At 41.7% G+C, this 25,512-nt stretch overlaps 1 protein-coding gene across 1 annotated transcript in view; it reads right to left on the bottom strand.

Annotated features, from left to right (window-relative positions):
- PPM1H (protein phosphatase, Mg2+/Mn2+ dependent 1H) overlaps window positions 1-25,512 on the bottom strand; it is a 143,879-nt gene that overhangs the window by 88,153 nt on the left and 30,214 nt on the right. Inside the window, exons 2-3 of the mRNA XM_083182308.1 lie at window positions 10,511-10,676; window positions 1,392-1,736 (exon numbers count right to left, since the gene is read on the bottom strand). Coding sequence (XP_083038434.1) covers window positions 1,392-1,736; window positions 10,511-10,676 — 511 coding nt within the window. The remainder of the gene's footprint in view (window positions 1-1,391; window positions 1,737-10,510; window positions 10,677-25,512) is intronic.

Genomic DNA, 25,512 nt, shown 5'->3' with positions numbered 1-25,512 from the left:
ACTTAGTACAGTATCTTCCCATAGCGTACTTTTCTTAGAAATACATGGTACATTTTTCCAATAATTTTTGTTTCCACACATGAATTAGAAAGCCACACCATGGTAATTTTGCAGTGAAACTGACATAATAAGGCATTCATTCTTTTTGCACATTAACCAAATTTGAAAAAGAGCCTTTTAGATTGACAAGAGCTGTGCCAGAAGCTATTTATAGACAAATCAATAAGCAAATAAATAAAATATGGCACAAGTGACATTTTTTTCTCATGTTTCAGGTCGTTACAGGCACAAATGTAAACAATGCCAACCTGTAAATATGCACTAAAGCATATTTACTGTCAGATCGCTTAGAAAATGGGCTGAAATCTGCCTGTGTGTAGGCCCCATTACAGGAGACAAACTGCTCCTCTTGACTACAGTCAAACTCTATCTAAACAAGATAATCTATATGAAGCAGAGAATTACCAAACAGATTTCAAATTGATCATAGACCATTTGCCAGTTTGTTGTGTTAACCAGCGGCATACATTGGTGCAATATTTTCCAAGGTATTTTTGTCACTGAGAAAGGGGAGTGCAGTCGGTGGACGCACAGGAAAGATACACTGTTCACAGTGTATGCTAATCTTTTCTATAGTATATTGAAGGACACTGATTGAGGGCACAAACCCCAATCACAGTGAAACCATCTATACCAGGGCTGGGCAATTGCGGCCCTCCAGATGTTGATGAACTACACATCCCAGGATGCTTTGCATTAGTTTTGCTATGTGGCCATGCTGAAACGGATGCAAGGCATGCTGGGATGTGTAGTTCATCAACATCTGGAGGGCCGCAATTGCCCAGCCCTGATCTATACTGAGGATGACCTTTCACAATAAGCTCTGTAGAAAAGCCCCCATTCTTCCAGAGTTCATTGTTTACTCCTATGCAATTGTACCTCTGGCTCGAGTAACCAGAAACTTTTATACTCCTTTTACAATAGTTTTCCCTATTCATGCAAAAGGAAATAAATAAAAAAAAAGTGTTGGTTTGATTGCATAAAATGTAAATATTTTACACCAACATAATTTAAAATATATGCCTGTCTATATATATTGTAATCTACATGTATCCTACATCCCCCACTATTCCATAACATCAGCGTTGGTATTGGTGGCATTGGGAAAACCACTTCCAGTTTTTACAGACTTGCTATTATATTCCACAGGTTGCACTTTCCACAGTAAAATAATGTAAGCAAAAGTTGATTTAAATATTCAGGAGAAATTTGGACCCATATTGTCATTATGACCATAGAAGCATAACAATGGCTTACTTCTGGGCAAAGCTTCAAACATTCAGGAAAACGGACTAAAAGAAACTGATGGATTTTATATATATTTTTCTCACCATTTCCTTAAATGCATTTTCTAGAGCTCCAATGATGAGACACTCGTGTGGGATTTTCTTCTCTGTGAAGAAGCGTGTTTGGGGTGTGCTAGGTGAGCCTGGTGCACCAGTAGCCGCCCGTAATGATGCAGCTCTAGTCAGAGTCCTGCTATTGTTGGAAGTAGTTTCTGGATCTTCCCCCAAGCAGGTAGGAGGTAGAACTGCTGAGTTTTTAAGTGTGTCTACAATGTCCTGTAGTTGCTCGGAGATGTGGTGATGAAGAAGTTTTGATGCTACAACAGCAGCGCCAGCTCCAGCATGTCCATCAAATAACGCCCAGTACTGAAAGGCTATACCATCAGCCTCCTGAGAAAAAAAAAAAAAAATTGTAAAAAAAAACATATTTTAAAGCACTCTCAAACACTTTATTTGCTTAAAATGGATAGAACATCCCAATTTGTTTTCTTCATACCTCGGCAACCCATCCCAGTGGAACAGACGCCATTATTTATTTACAGTTTCTTACATAGCGCATACATATTACGCAGCACTTTTACAGAGAATAATTTAACATTCACATAAGTCCCTGCCACGGTGGAGCTTACAATCTATATTCCCTACCACATGTACACGCACACACAGACATTGTAGGGTTAATTTTGTTGGCAGCTGTATATTTTTTGGATTGTGGGAGGAAACTGGATTACCTGGAGGAAACCCACAGAAGCACAGGGAGAATATACACACTCTGCACAGTTAGAGCCATGGTTGGGATCGATCCCATAACCTCAGCACTGTGAGGGAGTAATGCTAACCATTACACCATCCGTGCTGCCCCAATACTCAATTCAACATTACCAGGCAACTCATAAAAAGATAGAAACTTTGTTGAGCAATCTATGAATCGAAGCAAGAAATTAATGTCCAACCCCAAATTAACTGTACCTAATGCTTGTCTAGCTTTTTCCATTAGAGATTATGGAGGCTGATGCCAACATGCTCAAAAATAACCCACCAAGTTGATCAGGATAGGAGAGATCGATGTGCAAGACCGTTCCAGCCAGTCATCTGATCGTCAACAGACTACATGTCTAAAATACTAATGCATCCATCATCAGGGTTTGTGTGCATACTCTACGTCAGGCATGTCCAAACTGTGGCCCTCCAGCTGTTGTGATACTACACATGCCAGCATGCCTTGCCATAGTTATAGCATTCCTTTTATCAAAACTGTGGCAGGGCATGATGGGACTTGTAGTTTCACAACAGCTGGAGGGCCATAGTTTGGACATGCCTGCTCTACGTGCTAACAAATGTGTTTTATCAACTGTAGCCCGTTTGTAATAAATATTTATTTTACGGATTTTAAAACTTATTCATTGTTCTTATATTTTGGATTTAATATTGGGATCCTTGGACTGTAAATAATATTATTGATACAATACGCTAATTTTCTTAGGTCCAACGTCAATGGTCCTTTGTCCACAGGATGGACTGTAAATGGGCATATTATGACCCAGATTCCAATTTTCATAGGAACAGAAGAAGAGATCTTAAATCCAAAATCTGTATTTTAACAACAAAAGTATTATTTTCTTAATCATGTCTAAAACAGGAAAATGCATGTGTTAGACAGTTTTAGGTTTTTCTTCTGTACAAGTTACAGAGAAATGTAGGTGGTGGTGTTTCCCCTTTGATTGACCTCTCTCATCTCTAGCTTGTCACTTTATCTACAAACACCAATTACATAAGATAATGACCCGGCTGCTAGAAAACATGCCAAAAAGATACTGCAAGAAGTTTGTCACATAAGAATTGTACTGGCAGGGTGCAATGGAAGTAGATAAAGGGCTATGTATCAGTGTGTCAAATCATTTGCAGCTTCAGGCAGTGACTACTGTACCCTTTGTCTGTTACACAATTTATTATCCCATAGTGCACTGTATCCTTTCAATAAATATAATATCACTAGTCGGACGGATCCTCAATGTAAAAATCTCAAATTTAGTTGTTTTTTTAGTAAGTATGGGCACTATTTACTAAGCCTTGGATGGAGAGAAGTGAGAGATCAAGTACCAGTCAACCATCTCATATCTTTATTCAAACACAGCACATGTTTGTGCATTAATAATACCTAAAACACAGTGGTATAAAAATAAAATTATGGGGTTTAGGATGCCCACACATATAAAAACGACCGCCGATAATACCAGATCATTAAGCATGCTTAAAAACCTGATTCGGCGATCCCCAATGATTTTTGATCGGGATCGCCACAAGGGGGAGCCCACACACCTAAAATTAATTGTGACAATCATCTCCATATCTGAAAATTGTCACAATTAATTGCTGATGTATGGGGCCCATTATTCTGGTTCATACGCAAAGGCAAAGTCACTCTCTAATGGACAAAACCGTGTGCGCTGCAGGTGGGGCTGATGTAACATGTGCAGAGAGAGTTAGATTTGGGTGAGTTATTTTGTTTTTACACTGCAATATAGATATCAGTTTGAAGTTTGAAGTACACCTCCCACCCAAATCTAACTCTCTCTGCACATGTAGAGGGAGAATAGAATAGTATGCCGAGTGCAATGAGGCATCATGTCTGAAGCATGACGAGCGCAGCGGTACACTTTATCGGTGTCCATGTCGACTATGTTGACATTCAGGACAAAAAACATGAAAACCGCTTTCGATCTTTTGACTGTTGACCTTGCCATTGTCGACCTAATGCTCATGTGGACCTTCCAACCCTGTCAACCTTCGCCATGTTGACCTTCCTTGGTTGACCCAATGACCCATACCCCTTTTATTTGCTCCACCTGCAGTACAATATGGTTTTATTCATTAAAGAAAAATGTGCTTTGCCATCTTGTCTAAATTAGGCCCTATGGTCGCTGTTCGTAAACCATTGAAATACATGTGCTGTGCAACTCAGATGTATGCACAGTCCAAAAACATCAGTCAACTGTGGCATAGTGTTCACCTCTGAATAAAGGTGGGTACACACGTACAGATATTTCTGTCTGATCTATATGGCCCCTCTGCAGTGTCAGCGCTGCGGAGGGAATCGCCAGCAAAAGCTGTCGATTCCCTGCAGAAGCCAATGGGCTTCTTTCCGCAGCGCTGTTTGAGGGATCCGTCACGGATCCCTCCCAGCATGCCCTGTGGCCGGCGCGTCACTCTGCGCATGCGCAGATGGACTCCCGGGTCACAGACCCGGAAGTCCAGTGCCGGCACCGCATTGCAAGGGACAGCTCTTATCACAAGAGCTGTCCCTTGCGTTAACAGCATATGTTACAGCATATGCTGTTATTAATAATGCGATGCCCGGCGATAACGGGTGCGGATGTTACAACATCCCGCCCAAATTGTTTAAATCATTCTGATAAGTCTCTCAGGGCCAGATGTACCAAGTGTCAAAAAGTGATAAAGTGGAGAGTGATAAACAGCCAGCCAATCAGCTCCTACCTGTCATGTTAGAGGTTGGTTTTGAAAAAAGATAGGTGAGAGCTGATTTGCTGGTTGTTCCTCACTCTCCCCTTTATCACTATTTGAAGCTTGATACATGTGGCTGCTAGTGAAAAAACATGCACAGATAGGGCACTCTCACACACACACAGTTTTTGACAGGCTGGCAAAAAAAAGGACAAAAGCGGTCCGTATTTTTGCCGGCTGTCAGTGCCTTACACACACACACACACACACACACACACACACACACACACACACACACACACACACACACACACACACGCCAGTTTTCAGCCAGTTTTAAACATCTGCTTTCTTTCAAATAGAAAGTGAAGATGGAGTTGTGGGTGGCTACAACTCAGTGAAAAGTCAGTGTAAGTGAAAGGACTCAAACATTAGCTATTCACAGAGTTGCAGGGACATGGCCCAGCAGCCGTGCAAGTCAGTGGATGTTTCTGGCTATAACCCGGCGTGTTATGTCCATGCAGTGTGAACGGATACATAAACTTCAATACTTAACTATATTTTACACCCGGCAAACAAACGGACGGTATTTTCCAGGCCAGTCAAAACCAGTGTGTGTGTGTGTGTGAAAGGGCCCATATGGTTCCCTGAGGACTGAAGTGGAGAAGTACACTAAAACCATCCCGATTTCAGCAGGACAGTCCTGTGTTTTGAGCACTGTCCTGCTGTCCCACGGATTGAGGGAGTTCTCCGTTATCACTGCTCTGCATAGCAGATGTTAAGGAATGACGAGTGCACACTGTGCAGGAGAGGCTGGGGGATAGCCAGCAGCTACCGGAGCCCCTGAAAAACTCCCATAATGATGAGACAGGCTAGACACAGGGTCATGTCCCCAAAACATCATGAACCTGAGGATGTGGCCTCCTAGGTCAAGATTCTATCAATTTTATATTAAAGCACAAGTAATTGGGAATGCACAAAATCCTCTCTAATGTAAACTCAGGTGTAAGGCTGGCTTCATGTGGAGGAATGTGGCCCCTGCCCCTAGCCTCAAGTGTGCAATCTCTCTGGCATTCAACTGACCAGTGCCAGCATTTTAATCTACAGAAATGCAGACATACAGATAATTTAATGGCTATAGGCTATTAATGAAATGCGCCTCTCAAGTGACCCAGAGGTTCCCAGCAATTCCAAATGTTCTAATGTAGATTACCAACCTATAATACAGTACATGTAATTCTAGTACTTCAGTTAATTGCCATGAATAAACAGTTCCTATCTCAATTTCAGAGGTTGCAGGGTTGTTATTTCATTGCATGGTTCACCAGTTAAGAAATGCAGTTTCATCTGTGCACTTAATCAGCTCATTTGCATTTCAATTCAAAGATATTAACACTACAGAATGTAAAAGCATTCACGGTCATCCTTTTCAAGAGACATTTTTAGATTTAGTTGACAAAATGAAACTGCAAATTTCTATAGGTTATGCAGAATCTGTCTGTTGTATACTTCTTGTTCTGTGACAACCATCAGCACAAAATGTAGGGCTTGCTTCGGTGGCCACAGGTTATTATTCCCAATCATAGCCCACATGGATAGTAAATCAAGTAAATGTTGGAAAAACACAAAAAACAAGCTTTGACCGTTTGCGTCAATTTTCATTTAGACCTTGTGAAACTGTCGACCCATTGACTGCTTAGTGTAGATCTAATAATCTGAATACCATTCATATGGGTGTTGAGAACGCTACCTTAAACCCTTTATTTCAGGCATGTTTAACCTTGGTCCTCCAGCTGTTGTGAAACAACACATCCCAGCATGCCTTGCAATAGTTTTAGCATTCCCTAATTGCAAAACTGTGGCAAGGCATGATGGGACTTTTAGTTTCACAACGGCTGGAGGGCCAAGTTTGGACATGCCTGCTTTACTTCATTCTTGCTATTAACTAACAATTACATGCATTAGAGTCTACTATGAGACCGGATAAGAGTTTGTAGGATGCAATGAGCGGCTCTCTAACCTTCAAAGAGGTCTCACATTATTCAATCTCTGTAGCAAGTTAAATGAATACATTTAGGCAGTGATTCTGGTTGACTGCAAAGCTCGCAGCTTACCGAATCCCAAAGGGCCTGGCCCTGCCGCCAGCTGAATTGCTGCACCCCACCGCTGCCATATCCCCTCGTCACAAAGACACATTCCCTCGCATGTCCCGCTGGCAGAGAAATCACTCAATGGTTCCAGACCATCAAATGATTTCTTCAGGCCATGCAAATATCAGTCAGTGGAGACTGACTGATATTTGCGGCCATTCCGTTGAAGACAGGGCGGGCGGCTGACGTCATGTGATGTCAGCCACCCACCCCTTTCTCACCTCCTCCTGCCCGCATTCCAAATTCGGCCCCGTCGGAATGGATCAGAATGACCCCCTTAGTCCAGTGGTTTCCAAATGTTTTTGAATCACAGCACCATAGAGCATCAGAATTTATTTCACGGCACCGTAGGCCAAAAAGTTTTTTAGCGAGAAATTTAAAAAAATAAAGTGTTTGCTAGAATGGTGCCCACTAAGCAATTTGCTTAGTGGGCTATTCTGCGTAGTGAAATCGCATCGCATGGGCCATGCGATGTGATTTTCCTACGTAATTTATTGACTGCTCTCTCAGCCTCGGCCCATTGCATCGCATCTGCCGCAAAATCGCATGCGATTGCATGTCATTTTATAGGGTGTTTGATGCAATGATATGATTGTATGTCCCCAAAAAGAGGTTTAACGCACCCCTCCACTATCCACGTCGGCGTGGAGTTTATTTTATATAGTGTGGTAAGCGCATCGAGCCACCGAGCCCGAAGGGCGGCGAGCCCCGCGGAATACATGCAAAGTAATCCACGTACGCTCGTCACGCTTCGGGCTCGATGGCTCGCTGTGCTTGCCACACTATATAAAATCAACTCAACGCCGACGTGGATAGTGGAATAGTGGAAAGATAATGAAAAAGTCGGAGGACGCGTTCCGCCGCCCCTCGCAGGGCGGACTGCGCTCGCCACGCTTTGGGGAGGCGTGGATAGTGGGGGGGGAGGGGGGGGGGGCGTTACACCTATTTTTGGGACATACAATCATATTATTGTATACCTAATGTGTCATGGCATCACACGCGATTTTGCGGGACGTGCGATGCGATATTGTGGTGTAAAAAAAAAAATACATGAAAAAAAATCACATTGCATGCCGTTATAATGGCCCATGCGATGCGATTTCCCTACGGTGCCGTACGTACCAAATCTGGGCGCCATGCTAGGAAACAAGTACCAAAAATAATTTAAGTAAATTGTGTTTATACGCCATCCTTAATATTAGTTATGTGGTGGGAAACACAATTTGCTTCTATTTGTCCACGTATGTTATGATGGGAAGCCACCGGCACTAGTTTTGCCTATTACACGGACCAATTTGAATTTGTTTTTTCTGGACCACAAACTCGAGGCACAGCTGCAAATGTTCCAGGGCACCCCAAAGTGCAATGGCACACAGTTTGGGAACCACTGATTTATACCTCTAGATGTAATAGAATATCAGTAGGCCCTTTATAAGCTATAGGTTTTATTCTATTGAAGAATAAAAACTGGGTGCCTCAGATATGAGTTGGTTCTCAAAAAAGCAGCTGCTGAGGTATAGGGGTAGTCAAATCCCTATAAAGAATCACAAAGAAAACCCAAAAAGAAGAAGCAGCGCTAATACTACAATGAATTCACAACAAAAACAGGGTAAAAAAATATAAGTATTTTACTGCATTAAAAAGTATTTTACTGCATTATGTTTTAATAAACATAAATACAATCAGTTAAAAACCATGAATTTAAAAGGTAATCAGTAAACCTCGCTCACAGGATTAGTAGAAAGAGCTGTGAATTTATCTATGATCTGTATCTATGATCTGTATGTGGTTTTTTTTATAAGCTATAACAAATATGGCAGACTAGGAAGTTGGAGGCATCAAGTGAAGGCTTGGCCCTTTACCAATGTACATAATAAGCGATCCTATAGCACTTCATTATATTCTACCAAGTCATAATACTCAATAAAAGTTACAGAATGTAGACAGTGACACAGAGTGAAACAAGTGCTTAACATGAAGTGTGTGTGTGTGTATACAGGTGCCTTTTCTTGCATCATTTTTGGAATGCGCACATCCATGTACTGTATATGAGGCTAAATTAAACTCAGGGGATAGAGCTACTATAGATGACAAAAAGCCAGATGTACAAAGCTTCAAATAGTGATCAAGTGGAGAGTGATCAAATAATCAGCTCCTAACTGTCATGTTACAGGCTGGGTTTGAAAATGTCAGTAGACAATTGGCTGGTTATTTATCACTCACCACTTTTACCACATATTGAGGCTTAGTGCATCTGGCCCAAAGAGAGATACTGGCTATACAATGGCAAGGAATAATCTGCATTAAATCCATCCACGGTGGTTTAACCTTAACTTAACCCAGGAGCTATGGTTTACACACATTAGCCACGGCTTAATGAACTCACAAATCCCATTTTCAAAATAGATTGGAGAACCATACCGGGAGGTGTTACAATATCCAGGAGTACATCAGAATTTCACAGTAAAACAGTAAACTTTTCCCCCCTAACATTTGTCATCAACAAAATCCTAGTCATCTGTTTCTAATTTCCAGGCACAGTTCCAAGTGTTAAGACATTTGTCCCTGGGAATGTTTTTATTTTTCCATACTGATCAATAGAACAATAAAATCTCTTATTCCGTGAATAGATTTCTAAATATCTATTTACATTGGCATTAGAAGGCTGTACTTATTAATACGAGAAATGAAAGATCCAAAAGTGTACATTATAATGCTTGCGCAGACGTTTTTGTTAAATAGCAAGTGTATTTTAACCCTTTGAGTGCCAACATCTCTGTTAGAGAGGCTCAAAATATCTGCTAAAAATGTTGTTTTTTTGGACATACGGGATACTCAACCCGCTGGCTTCCACAAATTGCAGGCTATTACACATGGCTCATAGGACCTGATTCTGGTTCAAAAGCAAATTCTCTCTCTAATGAACAAAACCACGTGCACTGCAGGGGGGGCAGATGTAACATGTGCAGAGCAAGTTAGATTTGAGTGTTATTATGTTTTCGTGCAGAGTAAATACTGGCTGCTCTTTTTATTACGCTGCAATTTAGATTTCAGTTGACTTACAAACCCCACGCAAATCCAATGCTCCCTGCACATGTTACATCTGCCCCTTGCAGTGCACATGGTTTTGTTCATTAGAGAGAGAATTTGCTTTTGCAAGTGAACCAGAATCAGGCCTATAATCTGTTACACAGACACTGTGAGCAGGTCATGTGAGATGGGAAGGAGAGGTTACCAGAGTGAAAACCATTTACAATCTACAGAAGTGACCAGTTAGCAGTCTGAAATAATCAAACAAGCAACAAGTAATTACTAAGCTGCTTCTTCTAGTCTGCCACAATATTTTATGTTAAATGCTGGAAATATTTTTTTTTTAAATGGGATTACTGCATTAAAGTAACATGATAATGACTGTAGTACAAGAAGGAAGGTCCATAAAGCAATACAAACTTGAGCTATCAAAAAATTTCCCATAATATTTTAAAATATTGTCAAACTGTAAAGTTTGAATATTGGAACATTTGCCGCATTCTAGGACAATGTGGAATTTACCGAGCTCTCCTTTAGTTGTAGTCCTTCTCCATTGGGTAGAGATGATCTTCTTTTGTTTGTAGAGGTCTTGCTGGGAGTAGACTGGACACCAGTTTTCTTCTTCACAAACATCACCTCACAGCTTGCCTGATCCTCATTGTGTGTACTCTTACCTGCATTTATCACCCTGTAAAATAAAATAAGCATATTAAATATAGAAAGCAGTTAGAAAGCAGTATAACAGAGGTAGATGTAGGAAGCAGTGATAAGGGAAGAGAAGTGAGCCAGGGAAGAATTGGCCCATGGCAACCAATTAGCTGCTCTGTATAGTGTTATATTATGCAAATTATAGATGTTACTTCAGTGCTGATTGGTTGTCATGGGCCACTTCTCCTCCCTTATCACTGCATCCTAAATTTACCCCTGAATTCATAGAAATACTATGCAGTGTGCCTTTAATTGTGAAGGTGGGATGTTTAATGAAGGGGGTCATTAGTGGCAAATAGGGTGCCTGCTGAAGCATACTGGGCTCCTTAACTAAACAGAACAAGTACTGTATAAAAGATATTTAAAACTTACATGTATTAATGGTGACGAGTAGATTTCTGAATTATTCTATACTGCAAGTTGCACCATTGACATATACTGTACTTTCATCTGAGCAGAATATTTGTCCTCAATAAGGGCTAGATTCTCTAAGCTTCAAAAGTGATAAAGTGGAGAGTGATAAACAACCAGCCAATCAAACACAGTCTGTGACATGGCAGGTAGGAACTGATTGGCTGGCTGTTTATCACTCTCCATTTTATCACTTTTGAAGCTTAGAGAATCTAGCCATAAGTGAGGTAAAACAGAACTGCCTCATATAAAAAATGACAAACTTCCATCATTTTCAATTTAGGAAAACAACTAAGGCCCAGGATTAATGACCATACTACTTCTTTGATGTTTCAGTCATATGGGCCCTACACACGTAAAGACCCACTGAGTGTTCTCAGCAATGCTAGGTTGCCCCGCATGATTGCTCAGCACACATGATGTATGCTGAGCAATCAGTCAGGGCCAGTGTTCTCCACTGAGAACACTGGCCCTGACCGCATGCTGGTTAGTAATTGGCGTCAGATACAGATCCGCGGGCCGTGCATTTAAAATCACTATTTTGGCTACACGCACGGCCGTAATTCAGGCATTTTCTGAGCTATCTAGTGAAATTATGTAAAATTGTTCAGAAAATTCCTGAATATTGCTCTGTGTGTAGGGTTCAGTACGCATACAGTAAATGTCTTAATTGTTCCTCAAAATATTAAATAGACAACATTCAGAGGACTTGGCCACATAAAACACAACACTAAACCAAATGACAAAATCAGTGTGAATACATATGGGTAAAAAACAATACAATATACCATATACAAGAATAGATATGTGTTCAGGATCACGAGTGTGGCCAGCATTTTATGTTTTGATATTTAGTTTAAGCGGCCTTTGAATCTGAGTAGTTTAAACGTAAATGTTCTAAAGATGGTAGGAAGTATAGCTCTAGATATCAAAAGTTGGGTGTGGACCATCAGATTGACAGTCAATACGGCGACAACTAATGATCGCCAGTGAAACAGTCGACTCATGTATAAGTGTACCGCGTCCCTTCACTACTCTCTCCATGCTTCAGGCATGGTGCATCGCTGTGCTCCGTACACTAGTATAAAGTAATACCATGAACATACTGGGCGACTGATCATCTGTGCTTAGCCAATCAGTTAAGCACATATTGCCAAGTACACATTTTGTTTGTGAATTACATTGTTCATGCTGGTACTGTATAACGGGTGCCGGATGAGCTCCTGGCAGTATACCAACATTGGAATCCCGAATGTTAAATGCCCAGCAGTCACAATCCTGACTTACAGAGAATAGAGCCTGCAGTGTGGTCGAGCGCAGTGAGCCCACAAGGGGCTTTGATGCACTGTTGGCGTACCGGCAGTCGGGATTCCGATGTCAGTATACTGACCATCGGAATCCTGACTGTTGGGCTGATATACACTACACTCTATTTAATATAATTTTCTCTTGTTTTAATGTTTTGCTTTATTTTCCTTTAAGATACAAGTGCAACTGCAAAATAACAAGAGCAACAAAAAAAAAAAATTACTTTTAATTTAAAATTACTTTTTTTGCATTTGCAGCAAAAAATATATCATAGAAAATATGCCTTTAGGGGAAAAAAGGAAAAAAAATGTTCTTTTCTGTAATGTGTTGCAAGAAATTTTTTAACAATATTAATATGTTTATAAAACACAGCACAGACAATATGGAAAATTCTAGTACAGTAATTGCAACGTAAAAAGGCATTCAAGTATAAAAAATATGAGGAAACATTCTTTTGTGACAGAAGGTCGACTCAGCATGGAGGAAAAGGTTGGCAACACTTCTTACAAATAAATTACATGGAGGCTGGCATTAACTGTGCTACAGTACATATTAAAGCTAATATGAGGGTTGTGCAATATGTTTCCAGGTGTGCAGTCCATTGGTAGAATAGACATAAATCGGACTGATTGTGAAATGTAATTCTGACTAAATTTCTTGAAAAAATGTCAAGACACAGAACTGTACATAAGTAGCACTGCACACTGACTAATGCTAGGTACACACCAGAACAATCATGAACGTGAGCAGATCGTGAGACAACCATACGATGGTCGTACGATCTGCTGAGCCCACAATCTGCTCACGGTCTGCATCCGATCCCAATATGTGCCCAGTTGACTGAGTATTTTTCAATCCTGACTGCAGCAGATAGGATCTGCAAAACGACCTAACGACCAGCAGGTATTTGCATCAGATCGAGATTGCATAGAAATTGGGGGAATTGAGGCCAAATCATTCTGGTGTGTACCCAGCATAACTCTGCATGTTTTCTTCCTTCACAGACTCGTAATGGAGCTATGTAACAGCAGATGAGTTTTGGGGAAGAAGCATCACTCTGAACCTAGTGTGGGAGACAAGGGGCGAGATTCACCAAACTGAAAATGCCGTAAAAAAAACGTTTTCGGGGTTTTTACCGCATTTCCATATGCAGCAAAGCCCCACTGCCGGGGCTTCACTGCGGGGGGGGTTACGCCAGTTGTAGATGGTGTAACCCCATGGAAGCCGCTTCCCTCCGCATCCCCCACGCGCCCCCGCCGATCAGCGCCGCACCCCCCTCACCTGTGTCCGGGCAGCCTCCTGCTGTGCTGCCCGGACCAGTGACCTACTCCTCCCTGCACCGCTTCTGAGTGTGGGGAGGAGGAAACGGAGCACCCACACAGCGGGTAAGAGTGCAGGGAGGGAGGGGGGACCCGCTGCACATCGCCGGCCTTCGCCTTGGCATTAATATGTTAATGCATATGCGATTATTAACAATGCAAATGCCGGCGATGTACAGCGGGGGGGTTATTAGTGAATCCCGCCCAAGGAGCGCTGCAGCCTGAGTCCGACACCACAGAGGACAATGATGCTGCCAAGCAGGCTATAGTTAAGGGGGATGCCAGTGTGACCCTGGTCCAGAAAGAAGGAGAAAGGCATCAGCTTGATACCACGCAAAAAGCTTAGCCTGCGCAAGGTTTCTCGACACTGGGTGCCCCATCAGTTGACTCGAGAGCAGAAGGTCATGGAAGCCATTGCAAGCACTGTCCAAGAACTCACACTCATTGTGCCATTCTCTATAATGATAATGCACTTGCCCATAAATCCAGGAACGTGGTGGATTTTCTGGCCCATGGACACAGCCAGGAGCTTGGTCACCCACTGGGTACTTGTGGATTATCTGGGCGCCCATCGCATCGCATACCACTAATTAAGGTATGCAATGGGACACGATTTCCGGGCGCACAGACCCGCCCTGTGCGATAAAATATTGCATCGCATTCTATTAAAAATGGCATGCAAAGCGATATTAAATTGTACAGGCACCCTGATGGGTGATTACTATGTTAAATGCACCCCCATTGTTAACGCAACCCCCACTATTAACGGCCACCCGAAGCGTGGCGACGGTAGGTGTCCTCCAACCTTTTCATACCCCCACTATCCACGTTGGTGTGGAGTTGATTTTAGATAGTGTGGCGAGCGCAGCAAAGTAATCCGCGTGAAGTAATCCGCGTGCGCTCGTCACGCTTCGGGCTCGGTGGCTCGCCACACTATATAAAATCAACTCCACGCCGACGTGGTCGGAGTCGGAGGACACGTACCGCCGCCGCTCGCCATGTTTCGGGTGGCCGTTGATAGTAAGGGTGCCGTTAACAATGGGGGTGCTTTTAACATAGTAATCACCCATCAGGGTGCCTGTACAATTAAAAATCGGGTCCAATTTGGTCACATCGCATGCAATTGAATCGCATGCAATGCGATGCAACCAAAACTATGTCGTACAATGGAAATCTTGGGCGCCCAGATAATACACTAGTACCACCCACTGTAAAGTCCAGACATTGTCCCTAAGACTTCTTTGTGTTCCCACAAATTAAAACAAGTGCAAGGTGCGTGGAATTTATTTTGAGTCACCAGAAGCTGCAGTAGGGACCTTTATCCAGCATTTAGAGGACACACCTGCTTCAGACTGGTCCAACTGATTCCCCAAATGGTTTGAGCGTATGCAATCTTGCATAGACTCCTCTGGTGAATACTTTGAAAAAAAAAAATGCAATATTCACTTTGTAAATAGAATACCTTTTGTGCATCTGGAAACACTTTGCATACCTCTCATGATGCTAACAAACTTTTTTTTTTTTTTTAAACAATAGACATAAAGCAATAAATGAATACCAGAGACTTTATAGTTTATACTCTGACAAATTTTGGCTATGATTAAAATATATTCCATTTCTTATCAGGTCACTGTTCAAGGTAGCAATTAAAAAGGTACGCGTTATCAGCCAAGCACTGAATAATGTGACCATTCAGTGGTACAGAACCATCAGCTAGCACTGCTCACAAATATTTGCAGTGTTTGTAGAGGGTTTTAAGGTATTTTAGATTCCAATAAGTGGTCCCTTTTGCATCGGAGCCTGTCTCTGCGAACTGCTCAGCTGGTTCAGGGCTAACCACCGGCTGACCTGCCAGCAGGGCAGTGCAGTAAGTAGCCCATAGCTACAATGGTATATCGCCATCTCAGAATAGCAGTAGCTGTGCGACCCAATGCGATGCTGCACAATATTACATTGTGCAATAGCAGCATCGAATACCCCATAGAAACCTATGAGGGATATGGCTGTGGGCAATACAGGAGGGATCACAGCAGGTAGCAGAAATAGAACATCATGGTTTTTTGAAGAGACAAAAAGCAACAGGAGAATGTCTCTATGTGGTGCACCAAAAGAAGAAAGAATAAAATGTAACTTTTAATTGATACTTAGTAAAATTTAAGCGAAATAAAAGACACAATACATATACACATACATGGACATTTAGAATAAAAAGGATAATCAAATCCTCACAACGTGGGACCCCCCTGTCCCTTGCAAGTTTTATAATAAATTTTTATTATTTACAAATGTGTTTATTGATCTGTGGTTAAACTGGTTTATTCAAATATTATCAGTTTATGTGTTAATACACAGTTATTTCCTCAGGTAAGCGGTAATTCTCGGTGGTAATCACCTAAATGGTGCTGTTAATAATGGCTAGGTTGTGATCTGGCCAATAATTGCCTAGATTGCCTGGTGTGTATGACCGTGAAGCGGTTCTCACTTATAATGTAGCGTGAGTTTCACTAGCCAGTATTAAAGTTCCATAAGCAAGTAACAGAGAAAGCCCCGGGTTGCCACGAGTACGGCAGTCCGATATTTACATATGGGGCTGTAAATAAACAGTATAGTATGCTGCGGCTTGTTTTAGCTCGCCGGGAGACAGGTAAGCGCTTGTGTGGACGTCACACCCCCCTCTTTTTGTGTTATCAGGTAGCAGAAATCCCTACTGTGTTCCATCTTAAATGCCGACGGTAGTTAATATTTGCGGCTAACGGAATAAGCCAAATATTAAATGATAAATGGGCCCTGGTTGGCTGTGGCTCACAAGCCAGTCTGGTTATATGGTGTTGCCCTAGCTGCATTTGGGATGTGGGTACATTTACCTGCAATGTAATAGTGTGCTAGGCATATATGCTAGTGTAGGGACTTAAGGATAATTCGTATCCATCGACGGGCTGAAAATATTGCGTAAAAAGGTCACATATGGAACATTTGAAAGGTAACCAAGTATTTTCAAATACACAATATACCCAGATTAAAAGCCTTTGATATTACAATTATATTCAGAAAAATGTAAAAATAGATATTAAATACACAATGGACCTTGAATGAAAAGACACATTGAATTATACCTTATATATATATATTTGCACAACATTCAGTATGCAATGTATGTGTAGATCCAAGCTTTTCAGACAAAAGGTAAAGCCAAAAGAAAAGATTGCAAATTATAAGTGTTGACCATAACAATAAAAATAAGTAAATAATAATAATAATAAAAAAAAAAAAAAAAAAATCACACCATGGTTTCAAATACTGTGTAATGGTCCAATGTTAAATAGTATTGTTATTTACAGGCAGATCTATGTTCCAATATCAGCTCAGAAGTCCAGTACTGGTTATTAAATTGGAGGGGGCACGTTACACTTTTTTAACCCCTTCCCGACATTTGACGTACATGTACGTCATGGTCGGGAAGTACTTCCCGACATTTGACGTACATGTACGTCATGACTTCTAACTGTCACTGCGTCTAGAGACGCAGTGACAGTTAGGTGATGTCTGCTGTCCCTGACAGCAGACATCCCCCCTCGCCGCCCAGGGGGGGCAGGGGTGCCCCCCCCGGTCGGCGATCGCTGTGATTGGCTGTTCAAATCTGAACAGCCATTCACAGCGTTTCCTGTGTTACCGGCGGCTAAGCCGCTCGGTAACACAGGGATCGGTGGTGATCGGTGCTGTCAGGTACAGCACCGATCACCACCGATGTGCAGCCCACCCCTCGCACCCGCCGGGCACTCACCCGGCAGCAGCAGCGGCTCCAACGGCTCCCCCGGAGCGTCTGGAGCGCACGCAGCGCTGCCCTCCTCCCCCCTCCCCCCCGCAGCAGCAGCAGCAGCATCAAGCTGCTGAAAATGGTGTATAATAAAATATATGCACTGAAAATATATGTATATATATATATATATATATATATATATATATACATACATACACACACACATATATATATATATATATATATATATATATATGTGTGTGTGTATATATATGTATATATATAAATATATATATACATATATACACATATATATATATATATATATATATATATATATATATATATATATATGTGTGTGTGTGTGTGTGTGTGTGTGTGTATATACCCCACCGATCGCCAGCCCCCCCCCCCCCCCCTCCCACCCGGCAGCCCCCCTCCCACCCACCCGGCTGCCGCAGCGCCAGCACCCCTCCCACCCCCCCGCCAGCCGCAGCGCCAGCCCCCCTCCCAAAGCTGGTGACTAAAATGGGGTCACTTGTGGGGGGGTTCCACTGTATTGGTGCTTCGGGGGTCTTGCTAATGCGACATAGCACCCACCATTCATTCCGCCACCAAAAATCACTCCTTCCCTTCTGAGTCCTGCCATGCACCCAACTGGTATTTTTTGGTCACACGTGAGGCATTGCCGTACTCGGGAGAAATTGGGGCACAGATTTTGGGGTGCTTTGTCTCCTTCATTCCTTGTGAAAATAAAAAATTTTGAGCCAGAACTGCATTTTTGTGTAAAAAATTACATTTTTTTACACAAAAATGCAGATCTGGCTCAAAATTTTTCATTTTCACAAGGAATGAAGGAGACAAAGCACCCCAAAATCTGTGCCCCAATTTCTCCCGAGTACGGCAATGCCTCACGTGTGACCAAAAAATACCAGTTGGGTGCATGGCAGGACTCAGAAGGGAAGGAGTGATTTTTGGATTTTGCAGCACAGATTCTGGTTGAATGACCCCCGAAACACCCATACAGTGGAACCCCCCCACAAGTGACCCCATTTTGCAAACTACACCCTTCAGGGAATTCATCAAGGGGTATAGTGTACATTTCAAACCCCCCGGGGTTTCACCAATTTTGATACAACTGAGCTGTGAAAATGAAAAATTAATTTTTTTTATTTTCACTGCCCAGTTGTACCACAATTGGTGAAACCCCTGGGGGTTTGAAATGTACACTATACCCCTAGATGAATTCCCTGAAGGGTGTAGTTTGCAAAATGGGGTCACTTGTGGGGGGGTTCCTAACTTTTAGCATCTTATGGTGCCTAGAAACCTACATGGTGCCTAAAAAATAATCTCATAAAAAGGAGGCTCCAAAATCAAGTAGGTGCTCCTTCTATTATGAAGCCTGTGGTTTGGTCACCGTGCACACTAGGGCCACATATAGGATATTTATGAAAACAAAAGAATTGGGGGAATCGATTTTTAATCACATTTCTCTAGTAAAATCTACTGTATTCGTTAGAAAAATGTATTAAAATTGAAACTCTGCAAAAAAAATGAAATTTTGAAATTTCACCTACACTTTGTTTTAATTCCTGTGAAACACCTAAAGGGTTAACAAACTTCCAAAATGCTGTTTTGAATACTGTGAGGGGTGCAGTTTTTGAAATGGCATCATTTATGGGGGTGTCTCACATACAAGTCCCTCAAAGTCACATCAGAACTGAACTGGTCCCTAAAAAAATCAGTGTTTGAAATTTTCTTGAAAATTTGAGAATTTGCTATTCATATTTTACGCCTCCTAGTGTCCAAAAAAATGAAAAGGAAGTTGAAATAATGATGGCAACATAAAGTAGACATATGGTCTATGTTAGTTATTAACTATTTTGAGTGGTATGATTATTTGTCTCACAAGCAGAAAATTTAACATTTTGCAAATCGCTAAATTTTCCATTTTTTCACGACATTTTGGTATTTTTCACAAAAAAACACAGACTGTATCGACCCAAATTTACCACTAATTTGAAGTACAATGTGTCACGAAAAAACAATCTCAAAATCACTGGGATAAGTAAAAGCAAAAAAAAGTTATCCCCACTTAAGTGAGACATGTCAGATTTGAAAAAAATGGCTCTGTCAGGAACACAAAAACTAGCTCTGTCAGGAAGGGGTTAAATAAAATTAACCATTTATTCCCTGGTAAACATAAAGATCTGTGCAGTACTTTCTTTGGGCCGTATTCAATGCTCTTTTGCGAGCTGTGACGGCGAACAGTGCTGATTGCTTGCAGTCACAGCTCACGGGTCAGTATTCAACTGACCCCCCCCCTTGCACATGCCGTTTCACCTGGCGCTGGGTTTTTACAGCTAGATGAAAATGGCATGTGCGGCCGAAAAAAACAGCGAGGCTTGCATTAGCCACGAACCTCTAGGTTTGGGGGAATTTGGCACAGGGTTAAACAGCGAGGGTGGCTTGTTTTCGGTGATCCGTTTAACCCCCTCGCCGGCCGCATTGAATACGGCCCTTTGTGTGAGCAGCAGCCTGTATGTCAAACTTTGGCGGAGAGTGTGCATTGACACAATCTTTTCAGCAGATGCAAATTGGAAATATGTAGCAAAATTGGGCCCATCAATTTGTAACTATTTGGGTTTTGCTCATAAACTAAAGCGTATATAGGCAAAGTATATACCTGTAGGCAGAACGGCTACGTATAGGTTTCAAAATAGCTTTACCGCTATGACAATTACAAGAGCTACTTATGTTGTTATTAGACAATATCTTTCTGCAACCACTTAGGTTTGACCATTAACTGGTCTGTTAAAGATGTGGAACTTCCATTACTTGAATGAGTACATACTCTCAGGTTTCACAGGTGCCAGAGGAATAAAGAACGCATGCACTCTGGCAGACAAAAAAAAAAGCAATCTGGACAGGAGAAATAATGTAATCAGGATGAGGTCTCATGTTAAATGAAGATATCTTCATTCATATGATAGATGTTGTTTCCAACAGTCATAATGAGAATTTATTCCTATTACAATGTTTCATCAAGAATGAACATAAAACAAACATCAGCTGCAAGACTGAAAAGTATTTGAATAAAATCTTGTTAGGCAACTTTCACACAGTGACCTGGAACCAAAGCTGGCGACACACAGATGAAATGTAAATATTCACATAAGCAGATGAATTACTTATTAGGACAAACTTTAGAGCTATTGAAAAGACAAGTTTCATAAAGCCATTCACGGTTATTAAACTTGATGCAATATTATAAAGCATATGGTTATGCAATAATTCTATGCAAGTGCAGATTGAAATCACCATTAAGCTGCAGAACCTCCTAGTATTTATTACTCATGACCTTTCACTTCAGCCTAGCAAATTAACGAGATGTAAATGTAATGGGAATAATTCTTCACTTTGGTCACATATTATATCAACATTTCAAATCTGCTTCTGTCCTTAAACACTAATCTAAACTTACCAGTATATGAACTTAAAGTATTCCAAAATCAATGATAAAACAATCATGAGGTTCCCAAAACACTGTCAAATCCCTTTAATCAAGAATACATATGTATCAATTAACCACATAACCTTCCAAATTCACACTTCAGGATGGGTGGTTAGGTTCCAAAACAAATTTGGACTGGCATCTTTACTGGCAGACATTTACACAGGCTGCACTACAATGCTGGGGGACTTTAAGCAAAGAAAAAAACCCCCACAAGAATCCATCAGATCCTGCAGACCACGTCGAGACTGGGCCGTGAAGGGCCCACCAGGGGCCAGTCCAACATTGACAGCAAGATGCTATCAGCAGACAAACTGCAGAGTGGTCCACTGCTGCCAATCAAACAGGAGTAAAGGAGACTCGAGCTCTATGGAAGCCTCCCTCTGGCTATAAACAGGCTTCTGCACTACCCATAAAAGCGACAGGCATGGTTTTTGATGGGCACTCTAAAAAGCTTGGGGCTAAACGAGAGTCCAATGAGTATAGAAATGACATAAGGGTGTTAGGAGGTCTGAGAGCATCTGGTAGGTCTTTCAAGAATTTACATGGCATGTAGAGATTCCAATTTATTCCCACAATCCAAAAGCATACCAAAACATTAAACCTAATGTATGTAAGTGGGGGTAATGGGACAGTGAATAGGACTATAAAAGTAGACCACTTGGGCAGGGACTGAGGCAAATGGCTAAGTCAGTGGTTCTCAAACTTTCTTGAATCATGGTGCCCTATCAGTATCAGAATTTATTTATAACATTTTCACGGCACCCCCTAAGATGATACCTAATTATTAAACAATTTTGAAAAAAAAAACAACGATTCAATTAAGTATATTGTGCCTACCTGTTATTCTTAGGGTGTACTATATGGTGGTATACAGTTGTGCTTCTGACTTAACAGCACATTATTTACCCAATAGTTTTATTGGACAATTCAACTGCATCCCATTTGTTTCACCCTTAAAAAATACAGATTTTGGATGATAACACACAGGATCTGGTAAAAGTTCTTGGATCCACGTGTATTGGTGATCATAATGGAGATTTTATTTCCCTGCCAATAGAATAAATGCTAACCAAGTCTGATTGTAGTTATTTTTATTCTCATTTAAAATCCACTGATCAAAGCACGGATTAACCGCCGGTTAATAAACATACCCCTTTCCCCGCAAATCCTACCCTGGTCCTGACCAGGGTTTAACACGGGGAGGACCAGGTTAGGGGACAGTGTAAACCGGTATGCCGGGTCCCGTTTACAGCAATGGGGAAGCCCAACCTCCGGACCACAGCATCCTGAGGATTTGAATGGATGCGGGGACAGGGGTTAGGGGGTGTGCACAGAGGCAGCCCAGCAGCTTACCTTGGTGCTGGGCTTGCCCCCAGTGCGGCGGTCCCAGGTTCTGTCCCAGGGATCGTCTGTCCCGGAGCTTGGCACTGCCCCCGTTTACACCGTGTAAATGGAGCAAATTGCGGAATCGACCTGGCTTGGAACCATGTTCACCATACCGGGTCAGATCCAGGATTTTGGTGAAAAGAGATAAATCAGGGGTCCATAGCAAGATTTTATAATAACCATATGCAACGTTTCTATGCACATGAAGCAGAGATGGGGAAAGAATCCACTTACCCAGCAGCAGGCACCATGTGTTAATATGAAAAATACATATACTATTGGAGATACCAGTACATTTTCTTATTTTTGCCACCGATAACTTATTTTTTATTAATCAGATCTTTGCCAGTAGGTAAAGAGATGAAATCGGAACTGTTTAACGTGGATAACTTATTGCCCTCAAAAGGATTTTATATCAGTATTTACAGTACATTGCATAGAGGACACTGCTGACCTTCAGGCTGGATGGTTGTCTTGCGGTCTGTTCTTGAGGAGGTCGAAATGTCGAGGACATTGGTTTGATCTTTTTGCCTATTAAAATTCTGTCTTTTGCAAGTGGCGAGTGCCCTCAATAGCATTTATTTGCGGATGTTTATATATTGTGTAGATTACATATGTTCTCCATAAATAGAAAAACATTACATTTGTCTGGTACCATGTTGATTTCTTATTCATAAATGTTATCTAAACATTTGTATTTTTTTTTATTATTATTTTATTTATTGGGCTGTGCACTAAATACAACAAATGTACAGTAGGCTCAAAGAGGAAATCCAAGGCCTTTGTTTGGTGCTTCTTGTAATAAAGTTCTGCTCCAGTATTGAGGACATTACAACACAAGAAGCTTTACCACAGTACACAAAAGACTGCTTCGGGCATTTTATTAAGTCAAAAGTCTGTGAAATGGTCATGTATTTAAATAATATACTGTATGTGGATCCCTTATGCTCCAATGCTTGTGGCTTTTTGTTTCAGCTGGACTTCCTTCCTGTTTTACCCACATCAGTTTTATGCATTTCAGATCCATTCTGCTACTTTTACAAATTGTTTACATTCTGGGAGCACTTACACAGTTTCCGATGAAAAGTAGTACTGTAGTAGAAATAATAACTTATCTATGAGATGATATTACTGGAGAAGAGATGATGCTGCTGCAAGTGTGGCAAATGTAACATGTGAAGTGAGAGTAATGGTCCATACACACTGGGAGATTTTCCCCCTGGCCAGCGATTTTCGCAGCTTTCAGTGGCTTTCGAGAGTGGGACGCTATGGAAAGCCATGGAGTCTGCTGGTAAAACCAACAGAAGAATGGCGGTTGCAGGCGATAACGCGGGAGCGTGCATCAGCGCTCGCTGATCATCACTAGCCCGTACACACTGGGTGGCTTTGGAGCTAAAAGCAGCTCAAACGACTAAACTGAGCTGCTTTCAGCTCAAAATCACCCAGTGTGTATGGGCCTTTCGATCTGGGCGATTTATTTTGTTTCTATGCAGGGTAAATACCAACTACTTTGTTTTTACACTGCAATTAAGGAATTTTCACTTATGCCAGATGCCATTGTTCTGCGTATCACTTTAAAGCTGCAGTGCAGGATTACCAAACAGCACTGATTTCTTATGGTACGTAGCCAGCAACGGACTGACGATCTTTCATATAGGTAAGAGCTTTAACATGTTGCAAGATCAAAAATATTACAATGATCACTTAATAACATGAAATATTTACCAAAATTAACATCTTCAAAAAGTAGATACTGTATGTGGTCCTATGTGAAAAATTAGGTTGAAAAACAGCCAAGACTAATGCCTGGAACAGAAAATGTGATGCAATTGTAAGAGTCCCTCCCAGTAGAAAGCACCCTCACTGATATTTACTTTATTCAAGAAGTAGGGGCACTCTGTCTTGATCTTATTACTACAGAGTGCAAGCTACTCAAAGCTGCAATTTAATAATAATAATTGAGGAAATGGTGGCTCAATAGCGTAGGATAATTGTAAGAGGCATTTATACACTACTGAAGTCAGTGCATAAAGTATTAATATCCTCAAGTACAAATGATGATCAACTATTCTACCTGGAGGTGGCAGCACATGTACCAGAAGGGTGGCCTCAGCTCATTGGTGGGCCTGTACAACACGATAACACACCACTACAAAGCTGCATACACTAAGGGGTGTATTCAATGCGTCTGGCGAGGGGGTTAAATGGCGGGGAACACAGAAAACAAGTGATCCTCGCAGTGCCGGCCACTCACCCAAATCAATGTTTCGGGGGAATCCTCGCTGTCAGAGGACGGTGAGGATTCCCCCAAACAGCTAAGCTTGTGGCTAAAGCAGAGAGCCCACTGCATTTACCCGCAATTCTCGCAGTTTTAGCGGCCGCATATGCCGTTTCCCTCTCGCTCCAAAAACGGGGCGAAGGGGAAAAGTTGTATGCAGGGGGTCAGTTGAATACTGACCCTGCTTACTGTCACAGCTCGCCCCCAGCATTGAACACTGCCCTAAATGTAGGTGGCTCCCATTCCCCACTGTCCCACTATACAGAGAAGATGCAAATTATATATACTACAATATACAATTCAGAAAAAATGGCGGGACATAGCCTTCAAATATGGACTCTCCGACCTAAACCAGGAAAACAGAGAGCACATTAGTAGACTCTCTAAATATGTGGGAAACATTTGTTAATAATGGGGGACCTCCTGGTCCCCCATTTTTAACAGCAAGGAGAATCGCCATGTCTCTGAAGTCCGGTAGAAAAATAATAAATTGCACAGTGCAACGGCGCTATTCTCTTCATCACCCAGTCCACGATGGAAGCAACACTAGGTATTTTCTTGAAGTATGCTTTATCCTACTAGTAAATAACCTAATTTACCAAGAGGAGGATTACAAGAAAATATACATTCCCTCCAGCAAGCAGATATAGTGAAGACTTAGGGCAGTTGGTATTCAATGCTCTGACGGCGAGCTATGATGGCGAGCAGTGCCGATAGCTCGCCTTCAGAGTATTCAACGCATTCCCCTTCACTCACTGTTTCCACCTCGCTGGTTCTTTTTAGCAGGGTGGAAACGGTGAGTGTGCCCATTAAAACGGTGGGGCTCGCAACAAAATGCAG

Source organism: Crinia signifera, chromosome 4 (assembly GCF_055691185.1).
Source record: "Crinia signifera chromosome 4, ASM5569118v1, whole genome shotgun sequence".
Classification (NCBI taxonomy): Eukaryota; Metazoa; Chordata; class Amphibia; order Anura; family Myobatrachidae; genus Crinia; species Crinia signifera.
The sequence above is the reverse complement of the archived record's forward strand: the minus strand, read 5'-3'. Positions and strand labels throughout refer to the sequence as shown.